This window comes from Mastigoproctus giganteus, chromosome 1 (assembly GCF_048544385.1).
Source record: "Mastigoproctus giganteus isolate SK-2022 chromosome 1, ASM4854438v1, whole genome shotgun sequence".
Lineage (NCBI taxonomy): Eukaryota > Metazoa > Arthropoda > Arachnida > Uropygi > Thelyphonidae > Mastigoproctus > Mastigoproctus giganteus.
In genome coordinates this window covers 263,976,670-263,995,028 of record NC_143575.1, presented here as the reverse complement: position 1 = coordinate 263,995,028, position 18,359 = coordinate 263,976,670, and the positions used below count along the sequence as shown (strand labels likewise).

The 18,359-nt window shown below is 36.6% G+C and overlaps 1 protein-coding gene across 1 annotated transcript in view; it reads right to left on the bottom strand.

The window, feature by feature from the left end:
* Positions 1–18,359, bottom strand: part of msn (serine/threonine-protein kinase msn) — a 555,676-nt gene that overhangs the window by 29,334 nt on the left and 507,983 nt on the right. The window contains 1 exon segment of the mRNA XM_090377310.1: positions 1,603–1,853. Coding sequence (XP_090233436.1) covers positions 1,603–1,853 — 251 coding nt within the window.

The window sequence follows — 18,359 nt, the reverse complement described above, 5'->3', positions numbered from 1 at the left end:
GGCTATGGAGGTGCCACATATATATATATATATAAACTAGTCTGTAATCAAGTGACAAAGGAGGTCGTGCAAGCAAAAGCAGATTACAAAAAATGTTTGGTGAAGGATGTAAAGAAAAACAGCAAAAACTTTTTTACTTATGTAAATACTAGAAGAAAGAGGGTCAATCAGATTGGTTGACTTAATATCAATGGTTTAAATGTTGATGATTCTGCTCAGGTAGCTGATAAACTGAATGAGTATTTTGCATCTACAGTCACATATGAGAAATTCTTTAGGGAAGGGGATGTCAAATGTTTATCAAATTCAAAAAGAAAGCTAAATGATTTTGTAATAACTGAGAGCAAAGTGGACAAGAAATTGTTGAAGTAACATAAGAAAGGCATCTGGGGTGGATGGGATATATCCAGTTATATTAAAGGAGGCAGCAAAGAAAGTAAGCAAACCCTTAGCCTTTATGTACATATGTTATCATTAGATATAATATATGGACCTCAAATTGTAACCTTCTGGTAAGGTTACAATTTGAGTAAGGATCGTAAATAAGTATATAATAGACAGTTTTGCAGAAATAGAAAAAAAAAAAAAAAGAAAAAAAGAAAGATTTTCTTTCATAAAGTCAGATTTTGGATGCTGTGCCTGCATTAGCTATTACAATTTAGCTATTAAAATCGAACAATTAGCTATTAAAATCGAACATTGGCTTTTAAGTGCATATCATTAAATTTAGTAAGTTCATAATTAAAAAAAAACAAAGTTGACTGAAGACTGGAGGAAAAGTAACTAGAAAACTTCCAACTGGAGAGTTTGCAGGTACAATCATGTCTGTATAAGTATATCCACAGTTTATCCACACATTGCATAGGCTAAAAATGTTGAAATACTTTGGGAGAAGGCCCTAACTCCACCCTCCTGAGATTAGCTGTATTGAGATAGCTACAGAGCAAGTGAAAAAAGCCTTATGAACTACTGAGTTTTCTACTTAGCCGATCTTTACATTGACTAGTGAATGCATACATTATCTATGTGAATCATTTCAAATTTGCACAATTTCTATTTTAACTAAAACATTCAAAAATTCATGCATTCACCAGTGAAAGTATAGACATCCTCTAACATCACAATTTACCAGTAAAAATGACAATTCTTCCATATCAGTTAAATGATCAGTTACATTAACAAATAAATTTTCAAGGCACTGCTGATACTTATCAAAATGTTGTTGCACCAATTTTAACTGTAGAGATAACATTAATAAAATAATTCCTTAAGTACAGACCTTCTATATTTGGTTGTAAAATTAAAAAAGAAGGGGCAAGAGAAATAGTCACACTGATGAGCACATAAAAACTAAAGAGATTGCAATAAGTTGACAATCATGATAAATTATGGCATTTTTAGTAACATGCAATAAAAATCTACTTTCAATTTTTAAAAATTGGACTGAGAATGTACTTTGTGGACAACTGCAAAAACATGAAAGGAAACTCAAATCATTCCACATGAAGATTAGTTAATTTTTCATACGTGAAAAGCAAAATTCTTTTGAGAAGTAAACTATAAATATAGCAAAAGTATAAACTGACAACTGTGTATACTTACATGGGTAGGAAGATAGACATCATACACAGCACCAGAATCCAAATCAACTGCATGGAAGCCTTCTGTTGAGCCAAAGATTACTTTTAACCTTATTCCTTCTTCTACTGTCATATCTACTAAAAGAGGTTTATGAACTAAGTCAGGAAAAGACTTGAAAGCCATAAATTTGTGATAAGGTTTAGGCGCCCATGCATAGATTTCCACACTTTCTCGCAAGGCAATCACAAGGAACTTAATCCTTTCATATTTGACTGCAAAGAAATAAAAGTATATGATAAGCAATTTTCTGTGACAACAAATGAAACTGTTCTGTTACTGTATTAGCTGCAAAGCATTAGTTACTTTGATGCAAGCAATCAATATATTAATTTCAATTAATATGGTTAAAGTAAAATAATTCATGCATAAACATCAAATTTACATGCATTTGCAAAACAAAATTGAGCAAACCAGCAAACAAAATAAAATGAACAAAAACAAAAGTATCATGCTCTTTTCAGAAAAAAAAAAATGCTACCATTTCTATTCTTTATTTGAATAGGAGAGTAATATAAAATTACGAAGTCATGGCCATACCATTTTTAAATTTTAGTGTTTAGTTAAGTGATCTGGTACAAGAAAATCTCTTAATATCAGTTTAATTTTCTTGTAAGTTAATTATTATATAGACCTGCAAATCAGCATCAAAGTTTCTTTTATATTCCTACAAGAAATGTCCTCCCTCACTGACTTTATTATCTTGATAACAACAAAACCAAAAACCTTAAATCACAAAATTTCTGACAAATACATCATGAAAGATAACAGTGCCATATTAAATAGGTTACAAATCTAAGAGAAGCAGCAGACATAAATGCTGCCTTATTACTTAACGAAAACAATAAGACTATCAATTAAGGGTACTTAGCATATATCTCTTTCAGGCATTAGCAACTATATCCAAACATTAACTGATATTAATAAAATCTGTTCCTTTTTTGTTGCATTAGAGTCCATTTGTTAATGTAATTTATTATATGTAACAGAATAGAGTGTCCAACATTTTAATTCAGCCACCAAATTACACTGCCAGTGCATATCATCACGTGTGCATGTAGTGACATAAGCCACTCCCCAACTTACGTAAGGGTTGCGTTCTGCGAAACTCTACATGTCGGAATTTATCTAAATGCTTTTGCAGCACTTGCAAATTTGATTGAAGCAAAAATGAAATTATTTATTCAATTTTTTTTATCTTATGCACAGGAAAAATTACAAAATTGTACAAAATTACAGAAATTTCAAAATTATAAAATTACAAAAAGAGAGAAGAGAAAAGCCTAACACTAGCAAGTTTTACTTTTTGAGCATCATTGCCAGAATTAATTCTCCAACTGATAAGCACACCGCTGTGGAAGTTGAGGGCTGTGGAGATTTAGAAGGGTTTTTTCCCAACACATCACAATTTCTCTGCAGCTGCAGAATCAGCAATGGCAACTTCGCTGCATATTTTAATGTTGTGGAAACCAGCACGATCCTTGATCCTAATAAACCACCCGTTGCTTGCCCCGAACTTGGCTTGGAGTTTGCCGTACTTATTCTCATAAACTTATCCTTATCTTCATAAATACTTCTTGCTTTTGCTTGAATGGCCATTGGACTTGCTTCTGAACCTGATTTTCCATCCATACTATTAATAGCTTTTCCATCTTCAACATAGCAGCTGAATGCTGTTTTGTGATCACTGTTGGATCTTAAGTGTGTTGTTCCTTTGACATGTTCTTTTATATGTGCACTGTCCTTTAAAATAGTATTCACTGTTGAAACATAGAGACCTAATTCCCTTGCAATAGATGACACGCTTTGTCCTGCTTCTGACTTAATAATTTTCATCTTCATTTCTAAATCAATTTTGTTTCGTTTCCTAGAACTGCCACCACTTGCACTTTCCATTGGGCCCTGTCCCTTCACAATTGTAATAAGTAAATAGGAATGAAGAGAAGATTCTGAAAATTTATCTATGTTTTTTATATGACTGAAGATTAAGTGAAGGGGAACTCATTTCACCATAATACCGTAACGTAAAAACCCACACAATTCCAGTTATTGGGATTATCGCAAATGCAATAAGACCAAATAAACTGGCAAGTGCAAATTGTTTTTATTGTTCTATGGTAGTGAACTCCAAAAATGTGTTTTAGAAAAATGTCACAAAGGTGTTCAAAATTGATTTTTATAATGAGACATATGATAACAATGAAAGTGTATTGCAATTTCCATTATAAAAAATGACCTTTTAGAGCGATAAATAGCTTATATATAGCGAAAATTTCAACTTCCAACGTCTTGGAACGAATTACCAAAAAAAAAAAAAAACCCCGATGTTTTGAACATGTATTGGGTTCACATTATGATATTTTCATGACACCTCCATTTATTCCTACGGGATGCAAAATACATTTCCACAATTTTTAAGTTTGCACCAGCCAGAAAAAACTTACGTAAAGTCAAATTTCTGTAAGTAGAGTATTACTTAAGCCAGGGAGTGGCTGTATATGGATAGACAGGCAACAATTTGTTTGAGTACACTCAAATCACTGCACAAACCAGAAAAGTGCAAAGACAAATCTTCACATTCAGTTGTCTTTGTATTGCATGTGCCAGGCTATCATAATTTGAATATTATGACATTATATATTGAGACATAAGTTTATGAATGGTCATGACACTTAATAGGAGCTGACAATCACTGAAAGATGATCTGCATGAAGGGTGGATGGGGACAGTAATGGGTAAATCCCTGCATGAATTCAAAATATCACCTGAGAGGACTACAGACTAACAGCCTATCATATAGTGTCATGAAATGACAAATGACTAGTGTGCAGAATGCATCTTTATTATCAGGGAACCAATCAGAGTTTATGCAGACCCAGACCTTCCAAAATAGTCATTAGAGATAATGAAGCACAGTGCTACCTGTATGATCTGACAAAACAAGGTGTGGTAATGAAAAGGAACTGTTTTCCATAAGCTCATACCATTAAGATGATGTGGTATGTCAGCAAGATTATGCTTCATCTGCAAGAAGCTGTCTGGAACAAGCACCCTACCCCTACAGAAATTGGCTCCATCATGACACTGATTTCTCAAGAACATCAAAGTCTTATGGTCACCGAGTTTTACAATTGGTATAATCTCTGTTCTTCTAATACATCTGGAGACTGTCCTGGTTGCTAGATCTGTTCCTTGCCCATTAATTCATTCTGAAGAATGGGACAACTTCTAAAGGATGGCAGGTTAAGTATGAAGAGGAGCTGAAACATGCTGCAGCAAAGGCACTGAGTGAGAATTGCTTCCCAGTTTATATATATACACCAATGAGCCAAAACATTATGACCAGTAAGTCGTTATGCAAATCGAAGCAACTGCAGGTGAACTATGGCATGTGTGCAGGTCAGGACATGGTAGAAAAAACACCTGATATCGAGCTCCATCAATCAGTGTTACTCTTGTTCTTTAGATAGAAAAGGCAGCGGAGGACTTAAGTGAGTTTGACAAAGGCCAAATTGTAATGGCAAGACAACTGGGTCAGAGCATATCTGAAATGGCACAGCTGGTGGGGTGCTCACAGTTGGCCGTGGTTAGTACCTACCGAAAATGGTCTAAGGAGGGGGAACCCACGAACTGCCGGCGAGGTGTTGGACAATCATGACTCATCGATGCTCAAGGTGAGCAAAGGCGCTCCCGGACGGTACGTGGCAAGAGAAGGGCAACTGTGGCACAACTCACTGGTAATTTGAATGCTGGCGATGGGAATAATGTGTCACAACACAGTACATCGAACCCTGCTGAAAATGGAGCTGTGTAGCCGCAGGCCATTCCAAGTGCCCATGCTAACCATGGTTCACCGGTGACAGTGCCTACAATGGGATGCGAGCATCAAAATGGACCTTGAGTGATTGGTAGAAGGTCGTCTGGTCTGATGAATCATGTTTCCTGTTGCACCATGTGGACGGCCAGGTACATGTGCGCCATTCACCTGGGGAAGTGATGGTGCCTGGATGCATCATGGGATGAAAACAAGCTGGTGGCGGCGGTGTCATGCTTTGGACAATGTTCTGCTGGGATACTCTGGGTCCAGTCATCCATGTGCCAGGCCCTCTAATGTCTACCACCTACCTAAACATCATTGCTGACCAGATACACCCTTTCATGGCAACTGTCTTCCCCTCTGGAAGTGTCATCTTTCAGCAGGATAATGCACCATGCCACACTGCCTGGATTGTTTGAGACTGGTTTGTGGAACATGAGAAAGCCTTCCAAGTACTGCCCTGGCCTCCAAATTTCCCAACATCAATCCCATCGAGCATCTGGGTATGTGTTGGAACAGCAACTCCAATCTGCGGCGTCTCAATCACGAACTTTACAGGAGTTAAAGGATCTGCTGCTTACGTCTTGGTACCAGATACGACAAGAAATCTTGTAGTGTCTATGCCTCGCCAGGTACGAGCTGTTTTAGCTGCACGTGGAGGATCAACATCACATTAGGTAGGTGGTCAATGTTTTGGCTCGCTCACACTCACACACACACACACACACACACACACACACACACACGGTATTGAAATTTTTCAGGAAATATATAAGAAGGAAGGATATTCCAGAAAATGGGCATTAAAGGAATAAATGAAGAAGAAAAGTTGGTTCTATGAGTTTTAAGTTGAATGGTAAAAGGATGCTGACTAGTTGCATCATATGTTCAGATAGGTTTGGAAAAGAGAGGGGGAATTACAGAAGTCAATTCAGGCAAACAGGGCCTATGGAAGTATCTACAGAAAATGCATGCAGCAGAAACAGAACATCTGTGAGACAGGCAATGGAGAGACTGTAAGAGATGGGTCATTAATTAACCTAAATCTCCTCTTTTGAATGGAGTCTAGAAGCCTGAGAGAGAGTTTATGGGTGCAGCAGCTGTGGGAACAATATTCCATGGTAGAACAAATTTGAGATTTGTACAGGACAAGTAGCTGTTTAAAAGAAAATTAACACCAAGAGCAAAAGAGAAAGAAAACTCAGTTTTTTAGATGCAGAGGAAACAATATTTGTGATGTACTTATGACGAGAGAGGGAGAGAGATTAGAAGTCAAGGTAATCCCTAACAGAAATATCTGATCGTGACGAGAAATCAGTGTCACTGAAGATGAGTATAGGAGCAGAAGAATCCTTTTTGCAAGATATAAGACAGGACTGAATCTTAAGAATCAGAACGATTGAAATTAATTAAGCTGAATTGCCCCAGTGGAGAATTATCTGTAGATCAGCATTTAGGGAATTGGTAGTGGATATTCGAGAAGTTGAAGATGTTTATGCAAGGTAAGGTTTCTAAACAGTTGAAAGCAATGTGCTATCATCAGCAAAACTATGGATAGGATTTCCAGTCAATGGAAGAAGGTCATTAATAGGGTTCAGATTTTTATGTATTATCATATTCATTTTTCATTTACATAAAGGCATGAAACTTAGTGTGTCCATGTTACATGGTCTGAGGATCCTAAAGAAGCATGTTTGTAATTTCATATTTCATCATATTTTACACATTGTCATAATTTCGAAAATATATATTTAATAGCATATTTTATACTTGTCAACATAAAATTTTCATATTTCATCTTACGATAATCAACAAATTATTTATCAAATTGATTTAAAATATATTTCTAAAAAACCGTGGGAATTTACATTTAATCATTTCACATTCCAGCGTGGGCGGGCACAAGCGGCTAAATCCCAAAGTTATTTCGGCTGGCTCTTTAGTCGCTCACAACGACACCGTAGTGTCATTTTAGCTATAATTTAAAACTTTACAGTAGTTTCGTCTTATACTGAGCTCAATGAATTATTTGTTCAACTTATTTTAAACAGTAGAAACTTCAGCTGTTGGTGAAATAAAGCCAAAATAGAGCAAAATTGAGCTTTTTAGAAAATGGATTTCTTTTGTGGTTAAAGGCGAGTCCAAAGACACATACAAAACGGAAAAATATATTGCAACGCGTACAATAAAGAGGTTTGTTTGTTTTTTATTTGGTTTTAGGAGCATTAGCAACTAAGGCCATATTGCTCCGGGATATGCGGTGGTCATTCCCTGACCTTTCCGCATCTTCCGTATTTGGTGGTGACTGGCTCGAACCCGGGTCTACATCAAGAAGCGTGTGCTACACACTGCTACTCCTTCCCACCTGGCTACGGAGGTGCCACAATAAAGAGGTACATAAATTAATTAATAAATATAATATCGGCGTAGATACACCATAGATAACTCTTAAAGAACAACTACGACAGTAGTGTGAAAGGCATCATTTCATCTGTATCTCATATTGTGCTCTTCCTTCACAACGAGTTGTCCATGTATTGCACTACCTCGAATAAGTGATGCTTCACTCAGAGAAGTCTATTGTTACCTATTCTCAGTAAGTACCACCACCCAGATGGCACCGTTTCAAAGCTAGTTGACTTTTCATTGGTGGGTGGTGGTAAGACAATAGTCTTCTCTATTAGTGAAGCGTTACTTATTAGAGGTAGTGCAATACATGGGCAACTCGTTTTGAAGGAAGAGAGCAATATGAGATACAGACGAATTGATGCCTTTCACACTACTATCATAGTTGTTATTTAAGTTGTTCTTAATCTATGGTGTATCTACACTAATATTATATACAGTCTTAAACTCTTAAATATTATGCCCTGCTGCATTTAGTTTAAGTAAATTAATTAATTACTTGGTAATAGATCTATCAATTATTTTTGGATGCTTCCATATATGGACATTCCAAATTTAATGCTCATGCATATTTAGTTTTAATATGCATGACTTGTACTTAAGTTGGTAAAGTACTTAGCAACTTAAGTGTTAGCAGCCTCGTACCTTAGCCTACACATTTTGGTTTTTGTATGTTTTAAAAAATTTATTTGAATGTTTATATTTCCAAAAAAAAAAACCCTTGCAAATTGTGATATTTTCATTATATTACTTGTTAGAAATTTGTATAACAAGTCGTTGTACAACTTTAAAAGAATAAAAAAAGTAAATATCATTTATATGGTATGTAAAGGTAAATCATTTAGTCATATTTAAGGTCATATTTGGTTAAATTTAATGACATATTTTCATCATGTTTTGACATTTTTAAGGTCATAAATATCCAAACCCTAGTCATTAACGTACAAAGGGAAAAGAGTGGTAGAAAGAATTAAATCAGCATTAGTGAAGAAGTTAGAAGACAGAGCTGTCTCTATCATCACTTGCCATGAGTGGTCAGAGAGGTAACACAGAAGAGGAGTGAGCTCAGGACCAGAGGTTTTGATAACAAGTGGAGAAATACCTTCAGGCCCTGACGTGTTCTTGGCATCAAGGCTGTTAAAAATTCTTCTGACATTCTTCCGAAGTCCTTAAGACCACAGGAGGCAATGAACAAAGCGTACTGGGAATGGTAGGAGGAGGTTCACCACGATCATTGATACAAAAGTTAGAAAAGTAGGTTGCTAGTAGGTTGGCTTTATCTTTAGCTGAGGTGGCAAGAGAACCATCAGGTTTTAACACAGGTGGAAGTAGAGGTGGGCAAAAGTTGCATCCAATAGTTTTGACAGGAGACTTGAATGCTCAATTACCATTTGAACAAGAAGCTAGTTTTCTACTTTAAACTGTTCAAAATCTATTTTGGTTTGATTAATAATTTTTTTATGATTGTCGCAAGTTTTGGTGTAGAAGAAAATAAAGCTGAAGATTTGGATGGAAGCCAATTGTGATATGCAGCATTCTTATCTTGAACAGCCTCACTGCATTTATTGGAAAACCAAGGTTTACATACAGGACAAGATTTTAAGGTGGAGTGTGGAATAAAGGATTTCATCCCTACAAGAATAATTTCACTAACCTGATCTGAGCAAAAATTTGCATCAGATTTAAAACAGTAATCCATCCAAGAAAAAGAACAAAAATCTTGCAGATCATCCCATTTTGCATTCTTGTAATGACACACAACATGTTGAGAATACCCACAAGAGAAGGGCTCCATCACCAAGTTGTGACCTGATGTGCCTAAAGGACCACTCAACCTCAACCGTGCACTTGGAGCATTGTTTGTGAGAATGAATAATCTGAGAAAGGTCATTAAGTAATTGAAATGCTCCAGCGTCTCCAGCAGCTGGGTCCGTGCAACCAGAAAATGGATGCAAGCTGAAGGTGTGAACATTGAAATCAACAAGGAAAATTACCTCATTGTTAGGAAAACTGGACTAGAGAAGGTCAAGTTTCAAAGAAAGGAAGTCAAAGACTTCCAAGTGATCAGTGGAGTTGGGAGAACAATAGAGGCAATGGATGAATTTGATGGAATGGAGAAGAGAAATTTTTAAGCAGAAAAAACTGAAAATATTCCAAATTACTAATCCACTGACAGGGAATATCAGGGCAGATATATGCACTTTTGAACAGAAAGAAAATGTATACAAGGAATAATTAGGACAATGAGATGAGCAGTAGTTAAATCAATTGATAGTTGGGATTCTGTCAGAAAATGTAAGTGGGGCTTGGCAGACTGCAACTGGAAATGGACAATATTGCTGCTAGCAGAAGTGTGACATTCAAAGAGAACTACTCTGAAGGCAGCAATGCAGTAAAATTTTGTCACAACAGGTAACTTTATACCAGAATAAGTTATTAAACTGTGACTCTACTAAATGTCCTGTTATGATAATCTTCATTGTGAGTTGAGTACTAGTTAAATTTATTTAGTCATGAATTTTTATATGAATCACAAAAGCCGCAATTATTATAGGATTCATCCACTTTTTTTTTTTTTTCCTGAAAGAGATAAGAAGAATCTTGAACAATCAAGATTCTGGAAGTCTGTTTATAATGATATTTTTTCAATTATTAAAAACTTGTGCTTTAAAGATTTACTTGTAGCTGGCACGGTGAATTTCAGTGAAATTCACTGTGCACAATTTTATATTTTTTAAATGAAAAATTCAAAATTTAAAAACTCGTTACTTTCAGTGAAACAAAAATGTTAATTCTGGCTAAAAAATATAAATGCTTATAATAAGCACAACCATCAGATGATATTATGTAAACAACCATATTTCTTTGCACAAGACAAACAATTTGAGTGCTGGCACCTCACCTACCATCATGTATCAAATTAATATGTAGCTCTAAATAAATGATCCCTGTTGTTTACAAAATAACTCAACAATATAAACCCACAAAACAAAAACTCCAAAATAAATCAACAAAAGCAAGGCTTTTGTGGATTGACTGAATGATTGTTTTCTATAGCAGCATGTTCGAGAGGCAACCAGAGGGATCTGATCAGATTATAAGCAGTGATTTTTCATGCATTAAGAATCTGCAGGTAAAGGAACCACTAGGTGGCACAGTGATTACAGCGTGCTGATGTTGAATTTACTCAAAGATGTAACTACCATCAGGAGTAAAGGGAAGAGTTTTTGCTTTCGTGAAGGTGACTACAGTGGGACCATTGATGATGTCACCCACAGCAAATTCTAAATGGGAAGCATTCAAAGAATTAATCTTGGAAGCAACTAGGATTTTCATACCAACTAAGAAATATTGTTTAAAGTTTAGGCCAAAATGGAAGTCATATGAACTAATGAGACTCACAGCAGAGTAGAAAAATGCATGGGATGCATAAAAACTATCTGTATAAAATTCACTTTATACAGATGATCTTCTGGGGCATTTACATCTTCATAACTACCTGCAGCAGCTAATATAACAATCAGTCGTGAATTTTTTTTGTGACTAGCTACATATTCAATCTAGCAACATGCATACATTATACCACAGTCAGCCCTAAATGTTTGATGTGACTACCATTAGCCACTTCGTAAATAATTTATAGTATTAACTTGTCACGTTATTTAACCATTGAATTCTGCAAACAAGAAAAGAAAATTAAAAGGGATAATAAAAAGGGTGAAATGTTTCAAGTTTCCTGACTAGAGGCGAGAAATAGACTAGTTTGTGATAATCTCTCTCTCTCTCTGACAAAGTGGGAAAGGAATTCCTTCAGCTAGGCATCTGTATGCAAATCTGGCAGCTTTAAATGCCATAGGTAGTTAGAAAAAAAATAATAATAATAACAACTTATGGCTGTCACTGGTTGGCTACTAGTATTAGCAAATGATGCAAGGAAGTAAGCTTATACAGCATAAAAAAAAAATCCATGTCATCTCTCCAGAACCTCTAATAATTTTTCTACTTCATCCTTAAATTTATTCAAACTACCCACTTTCATAACTGATGAAAGTTTGTTCCAACAATCCCTCTCTGGCTGAGAGCAAGTTTTTGCACATTGATCTTGTAACAATCATGTTTCAATTTAAATTTATCTCATGCATTTTCCGAGAAAGAAAAAGAGATGTCATCAGCATTTAGTTTCTCAATCTACTTAAAACCTTCAACACTCCAACTACCTTTTTGTGCCCCTGACTAATCTTATTCCTCTTCTCTGCACCTGATCCAAACAGATCCACATCCTTCCTAAAATGAGGCATTCCAAAATAAATGAAATATTAAGATTATTAAAATGCCAAAAATATTTTGTTGCTCAGGCATTAAATATAACACTGGAAAAGAGGGGCAGCTTCAGTGCACCATTTTCATTTGTTGCTTGTGTGAGGCAGGGATATTTGGGTGTCTCAAAAATATTGGTACAAACGTTTAGGGGAGGTAGGTAACATCAAGGAATGTGAATCGCATAGGAACCCATAACCAGAAACGTCACCATAAGTCGGTACATGGCACTGTTCATCAGTTCGCGAGAGGGAAAATTCCTGGTTTACTCATTCAAGCAGTAGACGCCGCACGAAGAGAATGCATTGATATACGAACTGAGCTGGCAGACATGCACCTAGTGTGGATGCCCTCATGCGGCACAACGTTGCTTCACAATAAATGTGTGGGCAGGTATGGTCGGTGACTGCTTAGTCAGCCCATACCTGTTGCCATCTCACATGAACTCCGCTAAATATCGGATCTTTCTTCAACAAGTTCTATCAGGGTTACTTGACGATGTTCCAACAATTGTGAGATGCAACATTTGGTTTCAACATGATGGGGCGCCTGCCCGTTATAGAAGGTGTGTTCGTGACCATTTGAAGAGGCATCGATGGATTGGCCGTGGTGGACCCGTTGCCTGGCCCCAAAGCTTACGTGATTTATCGAGTCTTGATTCTTTCTGTGGAGGGCCCTCAAATCTATCGTGTATGAATCGCCTGTGGAGATGGAAATGAATCTTGTGCCAAGACTCGTCTGCGCTGCTGCTACTGTCAAAGAAACTCCAGGTGTGTTTGACCATGTCCACCAATCCATGCTGCGTCGGTGTCACGCATGCATCGCGTCTCATGGTGGAACCTTCGAGCATCTGTAGTAACATCATGAAATGCATCCATCTCATTCTCCATTGTTAATATTATGTCAAATAAATGTTTGCCACTAATTACTGTCTTGTGTCATTTCTGCTTCTAGTGCCTCTGCTACTACTTTCTCATGACGTTTCTGGTTATGGGTTCCTATGCGATTCACATTCCTTGATGTTACCTACCTCCCCTAAACGTTTGTACCAATATTTTTGAGACACTCTGTATATTGATATATTTTCCTTTTATTTTAAAAAAAAAAATTTTCACTTTCAATGATTCTGTTCTCTACTACCTTTTCTATAGTTTCAGTCTGCTTGAAGAAAGACTGTTTCTACATCTCATAGTTTGTACTTCTCTTAGCATTTCAATCAAGTTAATATTCCATTTAACACTATCTATGACTGATAACCATATATTATTTTGTGCATTCTGAATTTCTAACATAAATTAGCATTAGCAGAGGCATACGATGTAAGAAAGCAAGCTTATACAGCATCAGCCAAAAAAAAAAAAAAAAAAAACCTCCCATTTTACCCTCCATTGGCTCCAAATGCCTGTCCAGCTCAGCCTTAAATTTATTTAGACTATCAACTTCTACAACAAAAGATGGAAGTCTGTTCCACCAATCAACTACCCGCTGGCTATAGGCAAATTTCCACACATCTATTCTACAACTGTCTTTCCTCAATTCGAATCTGTGCCCCCCTCAGGTTCTTAATCTCAGCAAGAGGAAGAATCCCGTCAGCATTCAGCTTGCTCAACCCATTCAAGGCCTTATACATCTCAATCAGATCACCTCACAGGTGCCTACTTTCCAGACGCTGCAATTTGCTTAGCCTTTCTTGGTAAGAGCACCCTTTGTTCCCCTCACCAATCTTGTTGCCCTTCTTTGTACTCGTTCTAGCAACTCTACATCCTTCCTAAAATAAGGCCTCCAGACCTGTACAGGAATGGCCTGACCATTGCCTTGTATAACAGGATAATCACCCCCCCCCCAATCCTTTTGAAACATGGAACTCCTTTTGAAAGTTTATTTTCATATAAATTATTTTTATTTCAACATGCTTATGTACTACTCCAATTTGTTCAGCCTTGACATATGCTAAAATGGAATAAAACAAAAAATAAATGTATATATAAAAAAACCATAATACATTAAAAACAAAACCACTTAGAAATCATATTACTGAAGAATGATGTGAAACTAATGATTTTCCAAGTCAGTCACAATTAACAATTAATACTAGGTGTTTAATTACTGCTTCTAGATGAAATCATTAGAATACTGTTTCGAATAAGATCATATAGTGGAAACTAAATTAACATGTCTTTTCTGATGGATACTGCTGACCAAATAAAAAAGAAAAGGCTTAATGTACAGAATGGCAAAATTTGAAATGAAAATGGTACTCAAAATTAAGAGAAATAAAACTAGCAATAAATTAAATATTCATTTAAGTTTATTTTAAATAAACTAAAATAAAATTTTTATCGAAAAATTTAACAGAAATTGGCTTTACAATTTGAATAATTTCTTATTTTCTAAATAAAATAGTGAAGTGAGACTTTCAGGGGGGATACTTTCTAATGGTATTAACAGAAGAAGCATTTGGTAATTATAGTTTGCCATTTGCTGAAATGATTTAAGAAACTAAAGTTTACTTCTTCACAAAACTATTACCCAATATTCTCTTATTTGCATGTAGATATATATATATATATATATATATTTTTTTTTTTTTTTTGTAATAGACCAAGTGCTAAGTCAGCAGAATATCCAGGTATTATTATTATTAGCTACATGGTGCAAGGAAGCCTGAGGCTTATGCTGCACCAGCCAAAAAAAAAAAAAAAGAAAAACCCCCAAGTTACTCTAAGAGAGAGAGAGAGTCAAAAGTAGAAGGGAATCACCAAGAATGAGAATAATGATGATATCCAGCTCAGAACCCTGGGTGTGCCAAGCCCATAATCACCAGATGTGAGCCCCTGGGGTATAAAGTGTTCAATATGGTAATTATAGTTTTGACCAAGTCTTATGAAAAATATGTCCTCCCTCAAACCACCCCACATTTTTCCCTGTGATAAGCTGTCCTGAACAAACCATAATTATTATACTGTTAATTCGATTAAGTATCAGAGTATATGCTTCATGTATTTGCAAGACTCGCTAAACAAAGTATTATGAATAAAACCTCATTGTAACATCAGTTATTTCCTTAGAATAAAGAATAAACAACGTATGTTTGCCATGAGATTTTATTCATAGTACTTTAGGTTCAGTAGGTCTCACAAATACAGGAAGCTTATGCTGATGTTTTAGATAATTTTTTATATAATTTAATTTAAGAATTTGTTGGGGTAGCTAAGAATAGAAACAGATGCATGTATACTTGCGTATACACCAATGCTAGGAGTTTAGTAAATAAATTTAATGAATTTGAGGTATTGCTCAAAACATATTGCTCAAGGCAGATACTGTTGGGATATCAGAGACGTGGTGTCACACAGATATAAGGAATGCAGAATTGGAATTTGGGAAGTACAATGTGTACAGAAAGGACAGACAGGATAGGAAGGGAGGAGGGGTTATGCTATTAGTTAAGAAACACATAAAATTCAAGGAAGTGAAGCCAGTCGACATCGCTGGACAAGTGCAGTGTCGAGTCAGTTTGGTGTGACAAAAGCATTGGGAGATCAAAATTGAGAGTAGGAGTGTGCTATAGGCCTAATGACTCTGAGTATAATAAGAAACTGTACAGGGAAATAGAGTGGACAAGTAAATCAGAGAGTCTTATAATGGGGTATTTTAATTTCCCAGATATTGACTGGAATTTGGGGGCTGGTCACTCACACACTAGCAAGGCTTTTGTGGATTTACTGGATGATTTTTTTCTACATCAGCATGTTCGGGAGGCAACTAGAGGGAGTAATACTCTTGATTTGATTATCAGTAGTGATTCTTCGGCATTAAGAATCTGCAGATAAATGAACCACTAGGTGGAAGCAATCACGATGTGCTGAAGTGGGATTTACTCAAAGAGGTAACTACCATTACGGGTAAAGGGAAAGGTTTCTGCTTTCGTAAAGGCGACTACAATGGACTGAGACAGTATTTAAATTCTATACAGTGGGACCAACTGATGATGTTACCAACAGCAAATTCAAAATGGGAAGCATTCAAAGAACTTATCTTGGAAGCTACTAGGCTTTACATACCAACTAAGAAATATTGTTCAAGGTTTAGGCCTAAATGGATGTCAGATGAACTAATGAGACATATGGCAGAGAAGAAAAATGCATGGGATACATACAAATTAACACGTGACACAGAAGCCTATGATAGATACAAGTTGATCTGTAACCAAATTACAAAGGAGGTTAGGCAGGCGAAGGCAGATTACGAGAAATCTTTGGCAAGGGATGCAAAGAAAAACAGCAAAGAGTTCTTTACTTATGTAAACTCTAGAAGAAAGGGGATGAATGAGATTGGTCCACTTGATATCGATGGGTCAACTGTTGATGATCCTGCTCAGGTAGCTAACAAACTAAATGAATATTTTGCGTCGACATTTACACATGAGGAGTTATTCAGCGAGGGGAATGCCAGAGGTGTATTCAACTCTGGCAGTAAGCTAGAGAATCTTGTAATAACTGAGAGTAAAGTGGAGGAGAAATTGTTGAAGATAAACACAAGAAAGGCACCTGGGTGGGATCTATCCAGTTATATTAAAGAAGACAGCAAAGGAAGTAAGCAAATCCTTAGCCATAATTATGAGAGCTTCCTTGGACTCAGGGGAGGTACCCATGGACTGGAGATGTGCAAATGTGACCCCAATTCACAAAGGAGGATCAAAGGACGACACAAGTAATTATAGACCTGTTAGATTAACTTATGTTACTGGAAAATTAATGGAGGCACTGGTTAAAGAAGCACTGCAGGATCATCTAGACAAGACTTCAGTTATAGCTCGGACACAGCATGGTTTTGTTAAGGGGAAGTCTTGCCTGACCAATTTGATTGGATACTATGATGCAGTCCCAAAAGAACTGGATGCAGGGAATAACTTTGATATTATATACTTGGATCTTAGAAAGGCTTTTGATACTGTTGCACATGGAAGACTGCTGCAAAAAATTGGAGCAGTGTGGCATTGGAGGCAAATTGCTGCTATGGATAAAGGGGTGGTTGAGGGGGAGAAGACAGAGAGTGATAATCAATGGACACTGCTCATCGTGGACTAATATTATTAGTGGAGTCCCTCAGGGTTCAGTGTTGGGTCCATTATTGTTTTCTGTATTTATAAATGATATTGATGATGGTATATCAAGCTTAATGTCCAAGTTTTCAGACGATACAAATGTTGGCAGGGTTGTCAAGGACACTACTGACACTATGCTGTTGCAACAGGATCTGGAAAGGTTGAGCAGATGGGGTGAGAGGTGGCAAATGAAGTTTAACATTGACAAATGTAAAGTACTACATATGGGAAAAAGCAACGACAGAGCAACGTATCAACTCTGTGGTACTACACTGACAGTGGTAGAAAATGAAAGGGACCTGGAGGTGGTTGTGCAGGCAGATATGAAGTTCTCTGAGCAGTGCAGATGGGCTGCAAGAGTAGCTAATGGTGTACTGTCAACGATATATAGGAATTTTTCTAGCAGGGATAAGGAGGTGATTATTCCCTTGTATAAGGCAATGGTCAGGCCACACCTAGAGTACTGTATACAGGTCTGGAGGCCTCATTTCAAGAAGGATGTAGAGCTGCTGGAACGAGTACAGAGAAGGGCAACAAGATTAGTGAATGGAACAAAGGGGTGCTCTTATGAAGAAAGGCTTAAGTTTTGCAAATTAGTGTCTGGAGACTAGGCACCAGCGAGGTGATCTGATAGAGGTGTATAAAGCCTTGAATGGTTTGAGCATGCTCAATGCTGATGGGATTCTTCCTCTTGCTCAGAATAATCACCTGAGAGGGCATAAATTCAAATTGAGGAAAGACAGATGTAGGATAGAAGTGCGAAAATTTGCCTTTAGCCAGCAGGTAATTGGTTGATGGAACAGACTTCCATCCCTCATCGTGGAAGTTGATAGCCTAAATAAGTTTAAGGCTCAGCTGGACAGGTATTTCTAATGAACAGAGGGGTGAAGTCGAAGTTGGTTTTTTTTTTTTTTTTTTTTTTGGCTGATGCTGCATAAGCTTGCTTTCTTGCATCAAATGTCTCTACTAATGCTAACAAAGGTCCAACTGTAGTTATTTATTATGATTTTACCAATTATCGAAATAAGGCGCGTAGCCACAAATTTGCCAAGGGCGCCAAAAACCCAGCTACGC